General features: G+C 40.3%; 1 protein-coding gene across 8 annotated transcripts in view; it reads right to left on the bottom strand.

Annotated features, from left to right (window-relative positions):
* The window catches only part of SH3KBP1 (SH3 domain containing kinase binding protein 1), a 346,563-nt gene that overhangs the window by 45,227 nt on the left and 282,430 nt on the right, over nucleotides 1–18,906 (bottom strand). For all 8 annotated transcript variants that reach the window (XM_054006486.1, XM_054006509.1, XM_054006527.1 and 5 more), the window contains 3 exons: nucleotides 11,337–11,438; nucleotides 7,105–7,156; nucleotides 937–1,017 (listed from right to left, as the gene is read on the bottom strand). In XM_054006486.1, the coding sequence (XP_053862461.1) occupies nucleotides 937–1,017; nucleotides 7,105–7,156; nucleotides 11,337–11,438 (235 nt within the window). The remainder of the gene's footprint in view (nucleotides 1–936; nucleotides 1,018–7,104; nucleotides 7,157–11,336; nucleotides 11,439–18,906) is intronic.

Here is an 18,906-nt window from a genome sequence, read left to right as displayed (position 1 = left end):
TGTCATTAAAATTTAACACTCTCTGAAAAAATAGTGTGTTCTGATACATTTTTTTTAAAAGTAAGTAGAGATGAGCTAAGACAGCTATCTGAGGTGAGTGAATTCTACACCCAGCCTGTGTCTGTATAACTATTTTTCTTAAAGTTTCCCACCATTGGAACTTCACCAGTGGTAGCAACAGGAGGAACACCAGTGTAGATGGACCCTCAGTGTTTTAACCATTCTGTCATCTAACTCTACTCAAAGCAGGTCTAGAAAGTAACATATCATGGTTAACATAGGCCATGTCTACACTAGAGAGCTTACAGTGGCACAGCTGTACTGATGTACCTGCACTGCTGTAAGAACTCTAGTGTACCTACTCTACGCCAATGGGAGAGAGAGCTCTCCTGTCGACATAATTAATCCACCCCCAACATGTGGTGGTAGCAGCTCTGCCCACACAATGCTTATGTCGGTGTAACTTATGTCTCTCCGGAGTGTGTTTTTTCCACTTGTGACATTCAGCATCTGGCTACTTCGCCTAATATATGCCACAGAGGCATAACAAGGAATTAAATACATTCCATAGCCTGTTTAGTAATTCTAGAAATGGCCATGGAAAGCTAAAAAAAGCCAAGTCTCCTAGCCAAAGTCCAATATAAGATACTATAGGTGCAAATCTATAAACAGTTGCATAATATCACTGCAATAGATACCATGCAATATCTATTAAACCCAGTCTGATTCCCTTATTCTGGTCCCAGAAATTACCCCAGAAACAATTATAGGATTCTTGCAAAATCAATATAATCACATATGTATGAGAGTTGGACGTAAATATCCACAGAATACACTTAATTAAATCTATCCACTGACTGGAAAATGAAAACTTGAATCAACCTCCTTCTCTGTTCATCACTCTGCAAACAGCAGACATAGAAGCACATTTTATACCTTTCTCCTCTGTTCGATTAGGAAGACATTCTGGTCTTTCAGGAGGTACCTTTTTGATTTCATGTTTTCTGTCTGTGGTACCTGTCAAAGAAAGGAAAATTCATGATTCTGCAAAAAGATCTCTGCAAACAAACCAAGCAAAAGATATATATTTAAATTTGCCCCCATTTATTTTGATTTTTTGATTCCCCAATTTTGAAATTTTCACGCTTAAACAAAGCCCATTTTCAATTAAAATTATTTACGTCACAAAAGCATGCAAAATGTCATGACTGTGTAGTCTTTGCAGCCAAGTTACATGATTTCCAATACATCTCAGGAGAGCAGGCACTTTCAAAATGAAATTGCAGAATATTTTGTGAAATGTTCACACAATTGTTCCATTTCAAATATCAGGAAGTCAGAAAATTAAATTTTACAATCCTTTAACTCTGTATCATTGTTAGACTCAAAAATAATTCAATGGGGAGGAAAGTTCAGTAGAGTAAGTCAATTAAATGGGACTTTTTGATGCTAAGAAAATAATTCCACATAGTTAGATATCCAATTTATTAATTTAGTTGCTGTCTGCATATTAATACTTAGCACAAATAATAAAGCACTGTTTGTATTTAAAAGTAGTTTTGAACATGATTCACAGATAAAGGGGGTATATACACTAGGGTTCTTTTACCCAACAGTTTTTTATTCTTATTCCCAGCAGTTCATTTCCACAAATGTTAGCAATCGTAGGAGCACAAGCAAAGACAGTGCTCTGAGTGGTTGCTGGCATTTTAAAAGAATGCCTTGCCTATAGCTGCTCAGGACAAGTCTATGCCACATGGTGTTCAAAATAATGGTGACCACCAGCATCTTGCCTACAATAGCCACCCCACAGTTGCTATCAGAGAGGAGATGAACCAATAGTGGCAAGTTTTAGCAAAATTTTCCTGGTGTAGACAAGTTTTCATTCTAGTCCCTAGACAAATTTTATAAGTAGGGCCCAACCAAATTCGTGGTCCATTTTGGTCAATTTCATGCGTGGTCCATTTTGGTCAATTTCATGGTCATAGGATTTTAAAAATAATAAATTTCATGATTTCAGATATTTAAATCTGAAATTCCACAGAGTTGTAACTGTAGAAGTCCTGACCCAAAAGAGGGTTGTGTGTGTGGGGGGGGGGGAGGGGTTTGCAAGGTTATTGTAGGGGGTCATGGTATTGCCACCTTTACTTCTGCACTGCCTTCAGAACTGGGGCCTTGGCCAGCAGCTGCTGCTCTCTGGCCACCCAGCTCTGAAGGCAGTACAATAACCTTGCAACCCCCCCACAACCCCTTTTTGGATCAGGACCCCCAGTATGAGAAATGCTGGTCTCCCCCGTGAAATCTGTGTAGTATAGGGTAAAAGAACACAAAAAAGACCAGATTTCACAGGGGAGACCAGATTTCACGGTTCATGACGCATTTTTCACGGCCGTGAATTTGGTAGGGCCCTATTTATAAGAATTATTATAACAGATTTTGGCTTCATTCCAACTACAAGGTGTTACAACCATTTTAGCTTCGCAGTGTTTAAAAGGGCTACATAACACTATTTTGTTCAGTCTGTTTCACTGTGTGTTATGCAGCACTCAAGCACATTTACATTTTCTGAATATGGCAATACAATATTTGCAGCTGGTCCCTAACTCTCACTACTCATCAATGGTAATGGTCCTTCATTAATGGTGATTACTGGTCATTGTTTCTCTGTAACTGCTCTATTCGACAGGCAACACTTGTATAGCTTATCATGCCCATAAGTATTATTGAACTGACAGACACACACATCACCCTTTTACACCACATAGAGGAAGACACTACTGCTAGCCTCCCAATTACAGTCACTCTAAACTCATGGGTTATACAAGTCGAATATCCTGAGAAACTTAAGTAGCGACACAGGACTTTAAGTGTGTGTGTGTGTGTGTGCGTGCGCGCACTCAGCTACAATGTGGGTTGCAGCTGACCAAGGTTTCGAAGCACGATTACCACACAGTCTCATCTCAAGCCCAGTTTGGGGATATAGTTACGGTCCCAATTATACTACAATACAAAGTAGAACCAGGCTTTAATTTGTAATATAGACAAAGGCTAATTCTAAACACAGAATCATAGAAGAATTAGGGTTGGAAGGGACCTCAGGAGGTCATCTAGTCCAACCCCCTGCTCAAAGCAGGACCAACCCCAATTAAATCATCCCAGCTAGGGCTTTGTCAAGCCGGGCCTTAAAAACGCCTAAGGATGGAAATTCCACCAGCTCCCGAGGTAACCCATTCCACTTCTTCACCATCCTCCTAGTGAAACAGTTCTTCCTAATATCCAACCTAGACCTCCCTCACTGCAACTTGAGACCATTGCTCCTTGTTCTGTCATCTGCCACCACTGAGAACAGCCTAGCTCCATCCTCTTTGGAACCCCCCTTCAGGTAGTTGAAGGCTGCTATCAAATCCCCTCTCATTCTTTTCTTCTGTAGACTAAATAAGCCCAGTTCCCTCAGTCATGTGCCCCAGCCCCCTTGATAATTTTTGTTGCCCTCCACTGGACTCTCTCCAATTTGTCCACATCCTTTCTGTAGTGGGGGGGCCCAAAACTGGACGCAATACTCCAGATGTGGCCTCATCAGTGCCGAATAGAGGGGAATAATCACTTTCCTCGATCTGCTGGCAATGCTCCTACTAATGCAGTCCAATATGCCGTTAGCCTTCTTGGCAACGAGGGCACACTGTTGACTCATATCCAGCTTCTCGTCCTCTGTAATCCCCAGGTCCTTTTCTGCAGAACTGCCACTTAGCCAGTTGGTCCCCAACCTGTAGCAGTGCATGGGATTCTTCCATCCTAAGTGCAGGACTGCACTTGTCCTTGTTGAACCTCATCAGATTTCTTTTGGCTTAATCCTCCAATTTGTCTAGGTCACTCTGGACCCTATCACTACCCTCCAATGTATCTACCTCTCCCCACAATTTAGTGTCATACACAAACTTGCTGAGAGTGCAATCCATCCCATCATCCAGATCATTAATGAAGATGTTGAACAAAACCGGCCCCGACCCCTGGGGCACGCCGCTTGCTACCGGCTGCCAACTAGACATTGAGTTGTTGATCACTATCGGTTGAGCCCGACGATCTAGCCAGCTTTCTATCAACCTTATAGTCCATTCATCCAATCCATACTTTTTTATCTTACTGGCAAGAATACTGTGGGAGACCATATAAAAAGCTTTGCTAAAATCAAGAAATATCATGTCCACTGCTTTCCCCATATCCACAGAGCCAGTTATATCATCATAGAAGGCAATCAAGTTGGTCAGGCATGACTTGTCCTTGGTGAATCCATGCTGACTGTTCCTGATCACCTTCCTCTCCGCCAAGTGCTTCAAAATGGATTCCTTGAGGATCTGCTCCATGATTTTTCCAGCGACTTAGGTGAGGCTGACCAGTCTGTATTCTCATGTTAATTATGTTTCTATCCTGTGCTATTTTTCTATGCTCAGTAAATAATACATTGATTTTTAATTATTTAGCATGCAACTGATAGTTCTGGATCTAATTTTTCATATCATGTCTTACCAGGTATTCAAAACCATCAATAGCAGAATTAGCCTCATGCTAAGACTGGTAAAATACAGTACCATGTTGGTAAAATTGTGATTTCACACTGTAGTTGGTGGCAGAAGATATTTACTCACAACAACAAGTACAGCATTCTTCAGCCTTGAAATGTCGTACAGACATTACCTAAACATTCACAGACTTCTTGTGCATACATAGCACGGTCCAGTCAATAGACTGGGTTTGGAACTAGGAACCTGAAACACCTGAGTTTTCATCTTTGGCTTTTGCTCCCAACTCTAATGGCCTTGAGCAAGTAATTTAATTTCTCCGTGCTTCAATTTTCACTTTGAAAAGGAGCGCATAATATCTACCTCTCTTGCAGGGAGATTGTGAAGACTTAGGTCTGGTCTATACTACCCGCCTGAATCAGCGGGTAGAAATCGACCTCTCGGGGATCGATTTATCGCGTCCCGTCGGGACGCGACAATCGATCCCCGAATCGGCGCTCTAACTCCACCAGCAGAGGTGGTAGTAAGCGCCGCCGACAAAAAGCGGCAGAAGTCGATTTTGCCGCCGTCCTCACAACGGGGTAAGTCGGCTGCAATACGTCGAATTCAGCTACGCTATTCACGTAGCTGAATTTGCGTATCTTAAATCGACTCCCCGCTGTAGTGTAGATGTACCCTAAGTAGCTCGCGCTTTGAGTGTGCAAAGGGCTATATACAGGCTGAAATTATTATTCTCCCCATTTTACAAAAAGGAAATCTGAAGCAGAGAGATAAACAGAAATGTAATCTTTTAAAGAGTTTTTCCAAAACATAGCCTTGATTATAATTTCATTAGTGGATAAAGCATTTTTTTTTAACACTGCAACCACCACTAGATGGCAAAGTTATACTGCTCTCAGTGAGATCATCTGAATAACAAAGAATCTGAAAATTAAATCTCTTTTTAAGTGTCTCAAGACAAAGAAGTGAACTATTGGCATGATTAAACAAATAGAAACAACTGCTTGATTGAGTTAAATTTAAATTATAGTCCCTTGATTCACAATCAGATACACTAGTGAACTGAAACATAAACTTGGAACAGATAACAATAGGTAGAAAACCCTGACTAGACTGGTTATGTCTATACTTGCTTATTTACCCTAAAATTTCCCAATGGTGGTAAGTAACGGTGGGAGTGTGATTGTAGAGAAGCCATTGGATTTTTAACCAAGAGGTGGGGAATAGAAAACAGTGATTAAAGTCCTTTGTCCTCACTAGTGCCTGCACCACTGTGACAACAACTGGGAAACTTTAGGGGGAAAACACTAGTGCAGACAAGGTCTTTGAGACCATCCCATTCATTCTGAGTTGTTATTATGACCTAAACACAACTTGAATTCTGTCTTTAAGGCTAAAATTTTCAAAAGCACTTTAAGAAACTTAGTTGCATATGTTCCACTGAAACGTAGTCACTTCTAAAAATTTTACCCTAAGATCTTATCTACAGATGTAAAACTGGTTTTGATTAACTGGGTTTGATCATGGTTCATTCTAACATAGTTTAAACACAGTTTGCTTACCCAGAGAATAATATGAATATGTAATTCTTGCTTGTTCTCCCTAACAGCCTCCTTTGATTTAACTCTGTATAGTCAGACAGAATATCATCAAGCAGGTAAAGTGAAGTGAAGTACATATAATATTCATAAAAATAATCCAGATATCTTCCTCATTCTTCACAGCAGGGATAAGAGTTTTAAAAACATGTTTAAACCCACATGTTTCAACATGGTGATGACTAATCTACACTGGGCAGGTAAATCATATTTGTGTTGTGTTACCATGAAGTATAGTTAACGCCAGTTCAGCTGCAGTAGTATGGTTTTGGACCTAGCCATTGTAAAAATGCAGACATACCAGGGAACTTGTTTACAACACAGGTTGTCCCCTAAATCAGTTTCAGCATGATTCCATGGTTAATAGTGTACTTAAGCCTACCTATAAAATATGGATAAACAAGAAACTGAAACTATGGGATTGATCCTGCAACTGGATCTACACATTTGGACCCCTGCATGCATGCAGATCCAGTTTCAGGAGTGGGGCCTAAGTTGCAAATGGACAGGAAAAAGGCCATATCTCTCTAGTGTAGATGGGGCTTACAGGTGAAAGGTTAATAAACTTTCCTACTACAGTTTATATTCCCTAACATTATGACGCTGACCTTGAAAAAATGTATGCATGTGCTTAACTTTATGCACTACCACAATTTGTTTTAAATTCCAAGAACAAAAGTTTCATGTTTAGTATAAACTGTTTGAAATGAACCATAATATTTAAGATAAATCTTCTAATGTATTATTTTCAAATAAGAATTGGCATGTGTCCTCTTTCAGTTCACTCACAATCTATTCAGAAAGCAGATCATAATCTTTCATGGTTGTGTAATCTTTTGCATCTTGTATCCAATCTACTGTTAGTGATAAAGACTCTTCCTGTATATTGGCTTTGATACTGATGGCATCCATACAAATTTGAAAATACACGTGTTCTGTATGGAATGTGTTTCACTGATGTATATTATATAAGAGCAACAACACCTTACCTGACCCTTGTTTGATGACAGGAGCTGATGGAGGTGGTGGTTTCTTAGGTCTCTAAAATCAAGGAAAAGCAGAAAAGAGATTGCTTGTAAACACCTGAACTCATAGAAAGATTTGATGTAATCAGATACTACTTTACAATGAAAATTACATGTCTTCAGATTCCAGGCCCGTCAATCACACATTTCACAAGTACTAAATTCAATTAAAAGATTTTCAAGAAAGAAAATGTAATTGAGAAATAATATGCCACTTTTACTATTTTTATACTTGAAATGTCTTTTAGATAAAAGCTCAGCATTAAGTGGCTTACAATCACTGAAAACAATGGCTTTTTGTACACTGAAGTAGCCTTTGCAATTAAGACATAATCTTGTAACTATCCAAAGCCATTTTGAAAAATGTGTATAGGCAATGCAGGAGCTGAAATATGTTTCTTACACTAAGTTGAAGCATAAATGCAGAACACAGGAAATACTCTAGAGGTTACATTTTGTCATTTGCCAATATATGGTTGTTATCCCATTTGTGAAGAACATCTTCAAGCACAGTTATTAAGGCTTCCCATGTCTGATGAAATGAAGCTAATTATTCACATCAACAGCCTATTATTCATCATTTACTTTTATTTTCTCTCTCTCTCTGGTATTCCTCATTCCTCAGGATGACTCTACTGTTCCGCTTAATCACTTGCAACCTGATGGCCCCACATAAAAGCCACTATCTTCACCATCCTTCCTAACAGGACTGCAACACTTTACATGTTTCACAAATACGATCACTGAAATGGTTCCAGATCTGTTTTTCTTCTCTATTATTTAGATTAGCTGCGGGTGGTTTTTCCTTTTGTGCATGTGTGCGCGCGCACACCATACTGACAGATGCTGTAAATGCCTTGGAGTAAATGCAAAATCAAACAGGGCATATGACACACTAATTTAACTCCCACACTTAGAATAAAAGGTCAAAGCTATTGAGTTAAAACTCTTCTAATAAAAAATGTGTGTGTGTGTATATATATATATATATGTTTTTATTAGAGAGGTGATAGATAGAGAGATAGATAGAGGGGCGGTTCCAGGCACCAGCACACCAAGCGCGTGCCTGGGGCGACAAGCCACGGGGAGCGGCCTGCCGGTCACTGTGAAGGCGGCAGTCAGGCTGCCTTTGGCAGCATGCCTGTGGGAGGTCCGCCGGTCCTGCAGCAATTCGGCAGCGGGTACACCGAGGGCGTGGAACCAGCGGAGCTCCCGCAGGCATGCCGCCGAATCCGTGGGACCAGGGACCTCCCGCAGGCATGCCGCCGAATCCGCATTACCAGCGGACCTCCCGCAGGCATGCCGCCGAAAGCCGCCTGACTGCCGTGCTTGGGGTGGCAAAATACATAGAGCCGCCCCTGGATGGATGGATGAATGGATAGATAGATATAAAACACACACTCTCTCTCTCTCTCTCTGGTATTCCTCATTCCTCAGGATGACTCTACTGTTCCGCTTAATCACTTGCAACCTGATGGCCCCACATAAAAGCCACTATCTTCTTGACTGAGGAACAATGATCAGGACACCCTTTATTATAGGTGGGGCTGGTAGCACTGCTTACTAAGTTTGCCTGATACTACTCATTATAAGCCTGTGTTTTCAGATGCTTATAACTTTCCAAAAATTTAATCCTTTTGGCTGAAAATGTCCTTGCTGGGTGTCTGCCTCAGGCTGAATTTTTGGGGGGAAAGCTCAACAATTTCCCCCCCAAATTTAGCCAAGTTACAAGCCTTTGAAATTAAAATTACAGTTCACATGTGCTCAGTAAAGATTTACTAGGGCTAAATATCTACAATCTCAGAAGATCCCATTCTCACTGAGTATGGTCTATCCCCTCACACCTCTCACATGTGACCGGACAGCAGATGCACCACAGAGTGACTGAGCATGTTCCAGCCCAAGGCTAAGGGGGTTCAAAGCCTTTCCCTGTAGTGGCTGTTCTGGACCAGGGTGAGGCTGGACACTGGAGCCGAGAGCAGGGAGCCTGCATCTCCTGTGCTTTCACTGCTGGACTCTCCTCCTCCTCCCTCCCCCCTTCCCCCCAAGCTGATGCGCAAGCAGCGTGGAAGAGGAAGCCATCTGATTCTTATACAGTGGAAATAAAAGCAGGGAGAGAAAGAAGTACATTGGGACACAGAGTCTGGTAAGACTGGGACTAGAGGGGAAGGGAGAGAAACTTTGATTGGGAGGTGGAAGGGGGAGATTGGGACTGTCTACACAAGAACCCACTGGGAGCCAGTGGCAGCAGGGGCAGACTGTGATTGGTTAAATGGAGGCAATTGGGAGCTGGGATTGGTTGGGCCAGGAGACTGGGAGTGGGAACTGGAGGGACTTGGAGTAAGTTGGTTGCGGGACGGGGGACGACACAGATTGGATGAGAAAATGGGGGAGAGCAAAAAGCGGAATTGGATAGGCAAAGAGACCAGAACGAAGAATGGAGGAGGGGTGGGCTGAGTCCAAGACTGGCTGAAGAGCTTGAGGATGGAGCCTGTGACTAGGGGCTAGTGTCAGGGGGGTGATAGGAGGAAACAGATCAGACAAATAGCTGAGAAGAGGAAATGGGGACTGGCTGGAAAGGAGAGTGGGACTGCAAGTTAGGGCAGGGAGCAGACTGGGACTTGGCCCTAAGCCAGGAGGGGAGACCAGGACTTGCTGGGCAAGGAGTCTGGGATGAGAAGCCTGAGCAGTGGAGACTCGTACTGCAAATGTATCAGCAACGGGGTCTGGAACTAAGGCAGGAGCCAAGGATGGGAAAGAAACAGGAGTGGCACAGGGACTGGTTGAAAGGGACAAGACAGAAGGGCTCAAGCTTGGAAGTCTGCGCCAACAGAGGCGGATTAAGATTTACTGGGGCCCTGGGCACAAATAACTTTTGGACCCCCCCCCAGTCGCCTCGCCCTGTGTCCCTGCCCCGTGCTCCTCCTCTCCCCATTCCCATTCTCTTCCCCCCAACCCACCACCCTTCCCCACTGCCTCTCCCCCACCCCACCCTCTTCCCCATATTCCTTTCCCCACTCCTTCCCCCCACTCCCTTCCCCCCTTTCCCACTCCCTCTTCCCCCCCCTTCCCCATACCCCTTTACCCACTCCCTTGCATATTTTTTTTCAAGGGTCTCTGCCTCTTCTAGAAATCACTTTCTTTTCATTACCAGGCCTCCTGTTCTTTTCCAGGCTATCCACTCTGATGTGGAATGTCATTTTACTCCATGAAAGCGCTTTTGTTGCTCTCACAAGAGCCATAAATTCCACCTTCATCTTCAATAGTTATGCTAGCTTCTGAGAGTTGTTTTGTGATTTCTTTACCAAGGTTTCCAAGTTATTTAATCTGGCATCCAATTTTACCGTCAGTCCTTGAGAGAGAGTGTCTCTGAGTCTTGATTTTATCATTGATGGCTTACATAATAATCACTCTGAACTATAAATGAAGAGCCTGATTAGAAGCTCACAGTATCACCCTGATGACAGAGGAGTTTCCTAAAAATGGGGTAATCTCATTAGAGAGGAGGAATCTACCAAGTTCTCTCAGAAAGTGTGTTAGGATTTCTAAATGGTGTTAGGGAAATAAATAACTTTGCCTATTTTAAAATAGGCAAAAGAATTTTTCCCACAGTTTAAAAAAAAATTAATGAATTCTGACAAAGCTCAAGCGAATATGTCATTAAACAAGCTGAGCTTTCTCCTTTCAAACACATGCTAGAATTTCACCCTTTTCTTTCTGGAAGAGTGTTTTAAATTATGGCTGCTGGCAAGAGAAAATGACATCTGTCTAAAAGCAGTTGGTAGACTAATGTTTCATACTGTATCACACACACTGTAGACATGTTAATGATTCTGATCATCATTACACCATAAAAACTGAGCAAATTACACCATGATCTCCAGTCATTCTGTCTCAGATAAACTGAGAATGTGGCACAGAGGGCTTTAAAAACAAGGTAGTAGAGGTTGGGTGACTGGTTTTATGGGCCAGCAAAATACCTTCCAAGAAATTACACAATATGGCCTCAAGCTATTAACAATCCAATCATAGATGCTGCTGCTGTTATCCAGCAATGCTACTTTCCCTTACCATTTTTAAAAATTTTTTTGCAAGTGTAACTTGTATTGTATGAATCATAAAAATCCAGAGCAGAATTTCATCTCAAATTTTATCCTATATGATAAAGCAAACCAGAGGGAAATAATTACACTTACCTCTTTTTCAAAATCAGAAGGAAGAAGCTTGACAAAGTTATCTGGAAACACTCCACGCCTGCCATTGAGTTCTCCTTCCCACCAGCCGGCATCAATGCAATCCTACAATACATTAAAATAAAATGTCAAAAATTAAATGTGCACATATGATGTACAGATTTATGGGTTGAAAGGCAGTTTGCCATAACCTTCTGCCTTTTCACTACAGCAGGACAATTTTCTAGAGTTTCAGGTAGGCAGAACACTCTCCTAAATGAAAGCTACAATAATCATCATGTTGTGATGTGGAATAAGGAGAAAAGAACAATAAATGTAAGTGCTTAATCAAGATTGGCCGGGCTTAAAGCGAAATGTTACCATTTAATCCATTAAACCAATAAGGCCTTTTGGCAGGTATGATATTACTTCTCTCTGATTTCATTTTAGTAAAATAAAATGATTTTATTAAACAAATACCTTTTAGAATGCATTCTAAGCATTAATAAGACTCCTTTATTTTAATGCTAAGGCTCTGAAATCTAAAACCTCTTCCAAGAGACCTTGACACACTAATAACTTTTACAATGATTACATTTGATCACAAGTCCATTTGAACCATTATATGACGATTCATTCTTTATTACCACCAATCATTGATTAGCAGTATGTTTACATCTACCCAGAAACTTCTTTAAGGCATCACCATCGTCTGCAGCATTCTGTGAATAGCACAAATTAGTGTGTATAACAAAAAAATTCTATTAGGGTGGTGACAACAAAAACATTGAGTTATGACATTATTAGATGACAGGCTGGAGGCACAGGCTAATTCTAAATAAAAAAAGAGAATTAGGTATCTTGGTAAGGAACCATAATAGTGAAATAGAAAAAAAACATAATCACTTAAGGTTTTTCATTATTATTTATGATTCATTCTCTTTATTATTATTATTATTATTATTATAACCAGAGATGGCAGACACTGTTGTTCAGCTGCTTATAGCTTTGCCAAACGAAATGGTTCAGACTGAAATTTTCCATGCTGGGGTATCTGCCTCAAGCTGAATTTTATTTGAAAGTTTCAGCTAAAATGGTTCAGTCACTAAAAAATTGACATTGGAGAAATATGTTGTTTTGCTCATATTGAAAAATTTATTACAGCCATTGGATTGAGAATCTCTATCACCCCCATGTTTTGGAGTAAGGGCTTGACATTTGGCAAGGGGTTGACCTAGTGCCAGGGAGATACACCTCTACCCCGATATAACGCGACCCTATATAACACGAACCGGATATAACGTGGTAAAGCAGTGCTCCGGGGGTGGGGGGGCTGCGCACTCCGGCGGATCAAAGCAAGTTCAATATAATGCGGTTTCACATATAACGTGGTAAGATTTTTTGGCTCCCGAGGACAGCGTTATATCGGGGTAGAGGTGTATATGCCTTTTGCTGACCCTATGAATATTCAACCACATTTGACCACATTAAAACCTCTGAAAATTCACAGTTCACACATGCTCAGTAGACAGCTGTTAGAGTTTGGAGGTAAATTCTCTGAAGATTCTGTCTGCAGTGAGAATAATCCAATACAGGGCTGTGAAGACCACTGGCAAAGTGTCTCATCCCTGTCTAGTGCCTGGTCCACATAAAAAATAATAGTCTACTTCTGCTAGCAGTTACTCTGTTAACTTAAGTGGGAGAGGCCTATCAGGTCGATATATAGGTCCGAACCCTGTTGATGACACAAGTTGAGAGTCAGTATGATTCCACATGATAGAGTTTTTTTAAAGTAGGAAATTACATTTAAATAAACTACATTAATAGAACATTAAGGTCTTTAATTAAATAGATTCATAGATTCTAGGACTGGAAGGGACCTCGAGAGGTCATAGAGTCCAGTCCCCTGCCCGCATGGCAGGACCAAATACTGTCTAGACCATCCCTGATAGACATTTATCTAACCTACTCTTAAATATCTCCAGGGATGGAGATTCTACAACCTCCGTAGGCAATTTATTCCAGTGTTTAACCACCCTGACAGTTAGGAACTTTTTTCTAATGTCCAACCTAGACCTCCCTTGCTGCAGTTTAAACCCATTGCTTCTTGTTCTATCCTTAGAGGCTAAGGTGAACAAGTTTTCTCCCTCCTCCTTATGACACCCTTTTAAATACCTGAAAACTGCTATCATGTCCCCTCTCAGTCTTCTCTTTTCCAAACTAAACAAACCCAATTCTTTCAGCCTTCATACTACCACATACTAATTTTTTCACAGAATGCATGGTCCTCAGGGAATGAATTCATGTCATGTAGTGAATTAAGCTGCTGTCTGTAGGACCCTGCCTCATTTGTCACAGAAGTTGGAGGTGTGTAATCAATGAGACAAGGGACTGCAGAAAGAGAGAGGATGGTCTTATGATTAAGGTTTTGTCCTTGCATCAGCCACAGAGTTTCCATGTGATACTGGGCAAATCATTTAAACTAAAATGTTCACAGCTGGCCACTAATAGGGTGTTCCTCATTTTCTGGGTGCCAAACATGAGAACTCTGGGGGCTGATTTACAGAAGAGCTGAGCACTCACAGCTTTAAATGAAGTCACTGGGAGGTGTGCTTTGAACATATAGTGCTATATTATGCTAAATACTGGGGAAAATCAGGTTCTAGGTTTCTCAAATTGGGCACCCAAAATTAGTGGAAACTTTTGGCCTTTAATCTCTCTGTCTCATTTCCTCATCTGTAAATTGGAGATAATACCACCCCCTCACCTCACAGAGGTACTATGAAGATAAATTAATTGTTTGTGAAGCACTCAGATACTATAGCAATAACCACTATAAAAAAAGCTCATGAGGAAGTGAGTAATTCTGTATTCAGAGCAGGGTTTGAATAGTGTGCAGTAAATAAGGCGTGGGGCCACACATGGAACTATGAAGATAAAAATATATAGAATAGCAGCTCATTCAGTAAGCACTGTCCAAACTGCGCAATGAATGAAGCAGGGGTCCTGTGGAAAAAATAGCAGGTGATCATCGTAATTAAAGACTGTATTATAATGCAGACACATGAGGGGGCCAAATTAAGGTTGCATCGGCTTACTATTGCTTTTCCAGGTAAGCAATTGCTTTAGTTGCCATAGAGATGTGAGATGAGCGCAAGTGAGAGAAACAGTGTCTGCAGAACAGTCTCTCTGTTCAATAAGACATAGTCCACGCTATGAAAAACTTGAAAAAAAAATCTTGCTCAGTATTACTAATTACTTTGCATCTGTTTATCTCTGTTGCATTTTTCTAGAAGTGGTAATGTGTGTGTAGCAGGAAGGGATTAAATGAGGGAAAACAAATTAATATTAAAAGGAAAGAAGACTGCGAACATTTTCTATTCAGCTTATTTACCTTATTTCATCTCAGAGGAACTAGTTAAATGGCATGGTATCTTGGATAGTAATTTTTCCATTGTTGGACCAGAGACAGATCTGGTCCCCCTTTCTTTTATTTTTGTTTTTAACCACAATTCACTGATTTACTGTGTCCATGATCTAAAAACAGACAACTGAACAACTCTTCCACTCTATTTTCCTCCCCTATTCCTTTCCTCTTATCTCTTTGTGATCAGTTTATTTTCCTTCCTCCCAACTTTCCCTCTTATTTTAGCATTGTGGGTTGCAGTCATAATGCCTTCATTTTTCAGCACTACATTTACATCTTTGAACAGATTTCTCTTTTTGGTTTGTATAACAACGTCTGGCTTAGTAAATTCGGCTGATCCTTGGCTAACTGATGACTTTAAATAAAACAAACTTTGTGAGAATTACATGCTCAGTGAGTGATTTAAAATATAGGCAGGCATTTTTACACGCCTCATCCCTGAGGTGCAGTAACTGTCCTACTCCTGGGCATGTCTACTTCAGCAGAGACTACTATTCAGTATATTGAATTATGCTATATTTTGTGGTGGTTTTCTAATGTGATATCCTTTTGGTACTAATCTGAAATTGCCAAAATATTTATGACCTAATTTAGTTCTGAATGGAGCTCTCCAGAGATGAAACGTTTGTGCATAGAACAATGGCACTATTTAGCTCTAGCTAATATTCCTGATGATTACACACACTTTATCGGATGTATATTTTTTAGGTCAAGGTTTTAGTTATCCCCTATAGTCGTGGAAATCCTTTTCCTATTTTCTCACTTCATATACCCCAGTTAAATTTCATCTTTGATGCTTCTAATTCTTTAAGAGTACTCATTTTCATGAACAGATTTGTTATGTATCATGCTCATTAATCCAGAACAGATGGTGTCCCCCAATCCCCACAACCTGCCAATCAGGCTTATGCAGCTAATCGCCACACAAGATTTTTCACACATTAAGCAAATCTTCAGACAGCCTCTCTAATTTTTCTATTCTCTATCTTATATGCAAGAAGGTCCTTCTCTGTCGCTGAGCAGAAAGGATGGGGAGACTTCATCAAAAAGAAAGTTAAGTTTGGAGAATGGGTGTACATCATCTAGGATGTCACCTTGCAGTCCACCATGAAAATACAAGATAAGGGGGGGAAAAAAGAGGAATTTGTGTTCAATAAGAACAGGAGTGTTTAATTAAGAGCTTTAAGAAGTATTGTCAGGAAGAGTTTGAACCAAAATTTAACTTTTGTAAAAATAAGCTTTAACAAAAGCTAAAGACCAACAGAACTGTTTTAATTAATTTCTTTTAAAGCTTCCAATGGAAACCTTTTATAAAACAAAAGTATATTTCCCCCTGCAGCGTTTGTAACCAACACATTGCAGTATTATGCTTGTGCAGCATAAGAACCTGAGCATGTGATAAAATGACTTTTAGAAACTATGTGGTAAAACAAAAATTTTTGACTACTCTTTTCATCATCCAGGCTGAGAGAAACATAAAACTTAAACAGTACAGTGAAAAGTAAAGAAGAGGTTTAACTTTTTCTCCCTTTAAAAAGAAAAACTGGAGGAGTTTTTTGTAATACACTAAGGAATTTGTGTCTCACATTATTTTAAGGTGAACAGATTTTTAAATACACTCCTAGCAAAATTAACAAAGCAATAAAACCTAAGATAAAGGACATGGCTGATTCATATGCTTTCATATAAAGAGCTTTTTATCCATAAATCTCAAATCAATTTACAGAGGAAAGTAGCATCTCCATTTAACAGGTGGGAAAATGGAGACAGAGAAGAAGGGATGGGCCCAAGGTCACAAAGCAGGCCAGTGGAAGAAGCCAATTTGCAATCTACATTCTCAGACTCTCCAGTCCAGTAGCCTAATCACTGGACCACAGTAAAGTATTATTAGACGAAATAAAATAATTTGCTAGCAAAGTTCTTCTATAGTACAGGAGAAGCTTGGATTAAAAAAAAACAGTAAATACCACCTAACCCCCGGGCATGTACTCAGGCTGCTAGCCCTAGCCTCAATGGCTGCACTGCTACTTTTAGCCCACTGAGATTGAGCAGAACTAGTGCATTTATGTCTACCCAAGTTGAGAATTATACCTCCCAGCTATTGTGCAGACATACCCTATAAAACAAAGAAAAAAGATCACGTGGGATATCAAATAAAAGGTCAATATGACCTGGGATTTTTAAGGCATTTATCTTAAAGAGTAAACAGGAAAAAACATTTAGTGTCAGAGAAATAGCACGTGCAAGAAACAGCGTATGCCAGAATAATTGGACACCTAGCATTCCCCAGGATGCCTACGAATTTTGCCAGTAATTGTAAGCGTACATTCTGGCAGACACTAAACAATGATCCCTTTCTTGACTTCAGCAATGTCCAGGGGAAATGGGAGTAAGGACAGCCCTCATGTAATCAGAAACGAGACACACCCAGCTGCAAAAAAAATTATAAAAGGGAACCATCTCGAGAAAACAGACATTTTTCTAGGAGGGCAAAAAAAGAAGACAAAAGTCTCAATTCTGAAACTGGAGCTTACAGTGAGCAAAAGAGACAAGATAAAATTTATCAAGTACACAAGGTGATCAAGACTTGAAAGAGAAAATAAAAGGAGCACAAGATCTGTTAGTGTGTAAGCAAAGGAAACTTGTATTTGGAACACCAGATATCCAATACCACCTGCCAAGGTGAAGGAAACATAGGTACTGTTTACAATATAAGACTACAATATAAGGTCACTTTTTAGCAGCTCCCAACACTTCCTTCCTCCTCATGTGAACCCACTATTCACTTTCTTTAGAAAACCAGAGGACAAGAAGTCCCAGTTAGAAGTTGCAGTGCTAAAGTGGATTTAGTCCAGGCACAGATGTGCTAGCATTGTGCCATTGCTGGCAGTCCATCAATAGGGAAGGGACAGGTGTTCGGTATGAACCAACGAGAAGACTGGTAAAAAAGAGTGCTTGGATATAGGCCAAAAGGGGGCTTTTCTTTAAATGTAGTTTGCCAAGGAATGTAAACAGGATTCTTCTGGGGAAATGTGTGTTTATAAACTAAAAGGGTAACCCTCCTCCTGCAGCAAGGAGGTGCTAGAAACTGCCTCCCTCAGGCAGCACAGTAATGACTCTGAACCATTTATATGTTGGTTTACTTACAGGATAGCTTCTGTAATTGCAAGAGAAACCCCTTTAAGACTGAAGGACTATGATAAAGAGTATGCAAGCTTTACTCAGCCTGCTCCAGTTGAAGGTGTGTGCATTCAGAACCTCTGAAAATCAGGCTACTTTTATGTAAAAGCTAATTTTATGTAGATGCCTAATAAGGATCTATGTACCTAATTTTAAGCATCCAAGTTTAAAACATTTGTCCATTCTATTCTGTCATCCTCCTCTACTGATATGTAAATTGTTTTGAAGCCCTTTGTATTATGACAGATTTCAGCTATGGTTATGTGCTACTGTGCTTTTCCTTTTACAGTCTATGGTTAAACTGCAACTTCAAAATGTGTATTCAACAGGGCTCCTTATTCAAAGTGACAGTGCTACAGTACTGCACTTGGACACTTACTATAACCTAAACAACCTTTATAAAATCAATCCTCCAGAGTATGGAAGCTGGTTAGGTAGATAGATCTTACATTCTATCAGTTTTCCTTAGCTACCTCCCTTCCACCATTCACAGTCCATGTATCTCCACCAGTATCCCAAATAACCAATGTTGGACTTCAGTCTGACCACATTTAAATGGTTATACATTCATGTCTTTGGACAATAATACAGGGCTGGGTGGTTTTCATAATTTATTTTGTAAGTATTTCTGCACTAGTGTGTATAAATATGTGGTGTAGAGTACGAGATTGAAAACGGTGACTGTGAGATACATCTAGGAACCATTTTGTGTGAATTGGTGATCCAAATTGTAGTGGCTGCTCTACAGTTGATGGTAATTTTTATATAGAACTTACAGAACAGAAGTTTACATAAATATGTGCATTAATGTATACTATCTATGGTCAGAATGAATTCTCATTGGTGCCCACACAGGCTTGGGTTTGTCTGTGTTTTTTCCCTTGGTGGCAGCCAGGTCCAGTAGACTGCAGAATCACGAGCATCCAGCATGCAAAAAAGATAAAGACCTCGCAGGAGCTCCTTGGTACACTGTAGTACCACAAACAC

This window comes from Malaclemys terrapin, chromosome 1, assembly GCF_027887155.1.
Source record: "Malaclemys terrapin pileata isolate rMalTer1 chromosome 1, rMalTer1.hap1, whole genome shotgun sequence".
In the NCBI taxonomy this organism is placed as follows: Eukaryota; Metazoa; Chordata; order Testudines; family Emydidae; genus Malaclemys; species Malaclemys terrapin.
Note: the sequence above shows the minus strand (reverse complement) of the source record. Positions and strands in the feature narration are given on the sequence as shown.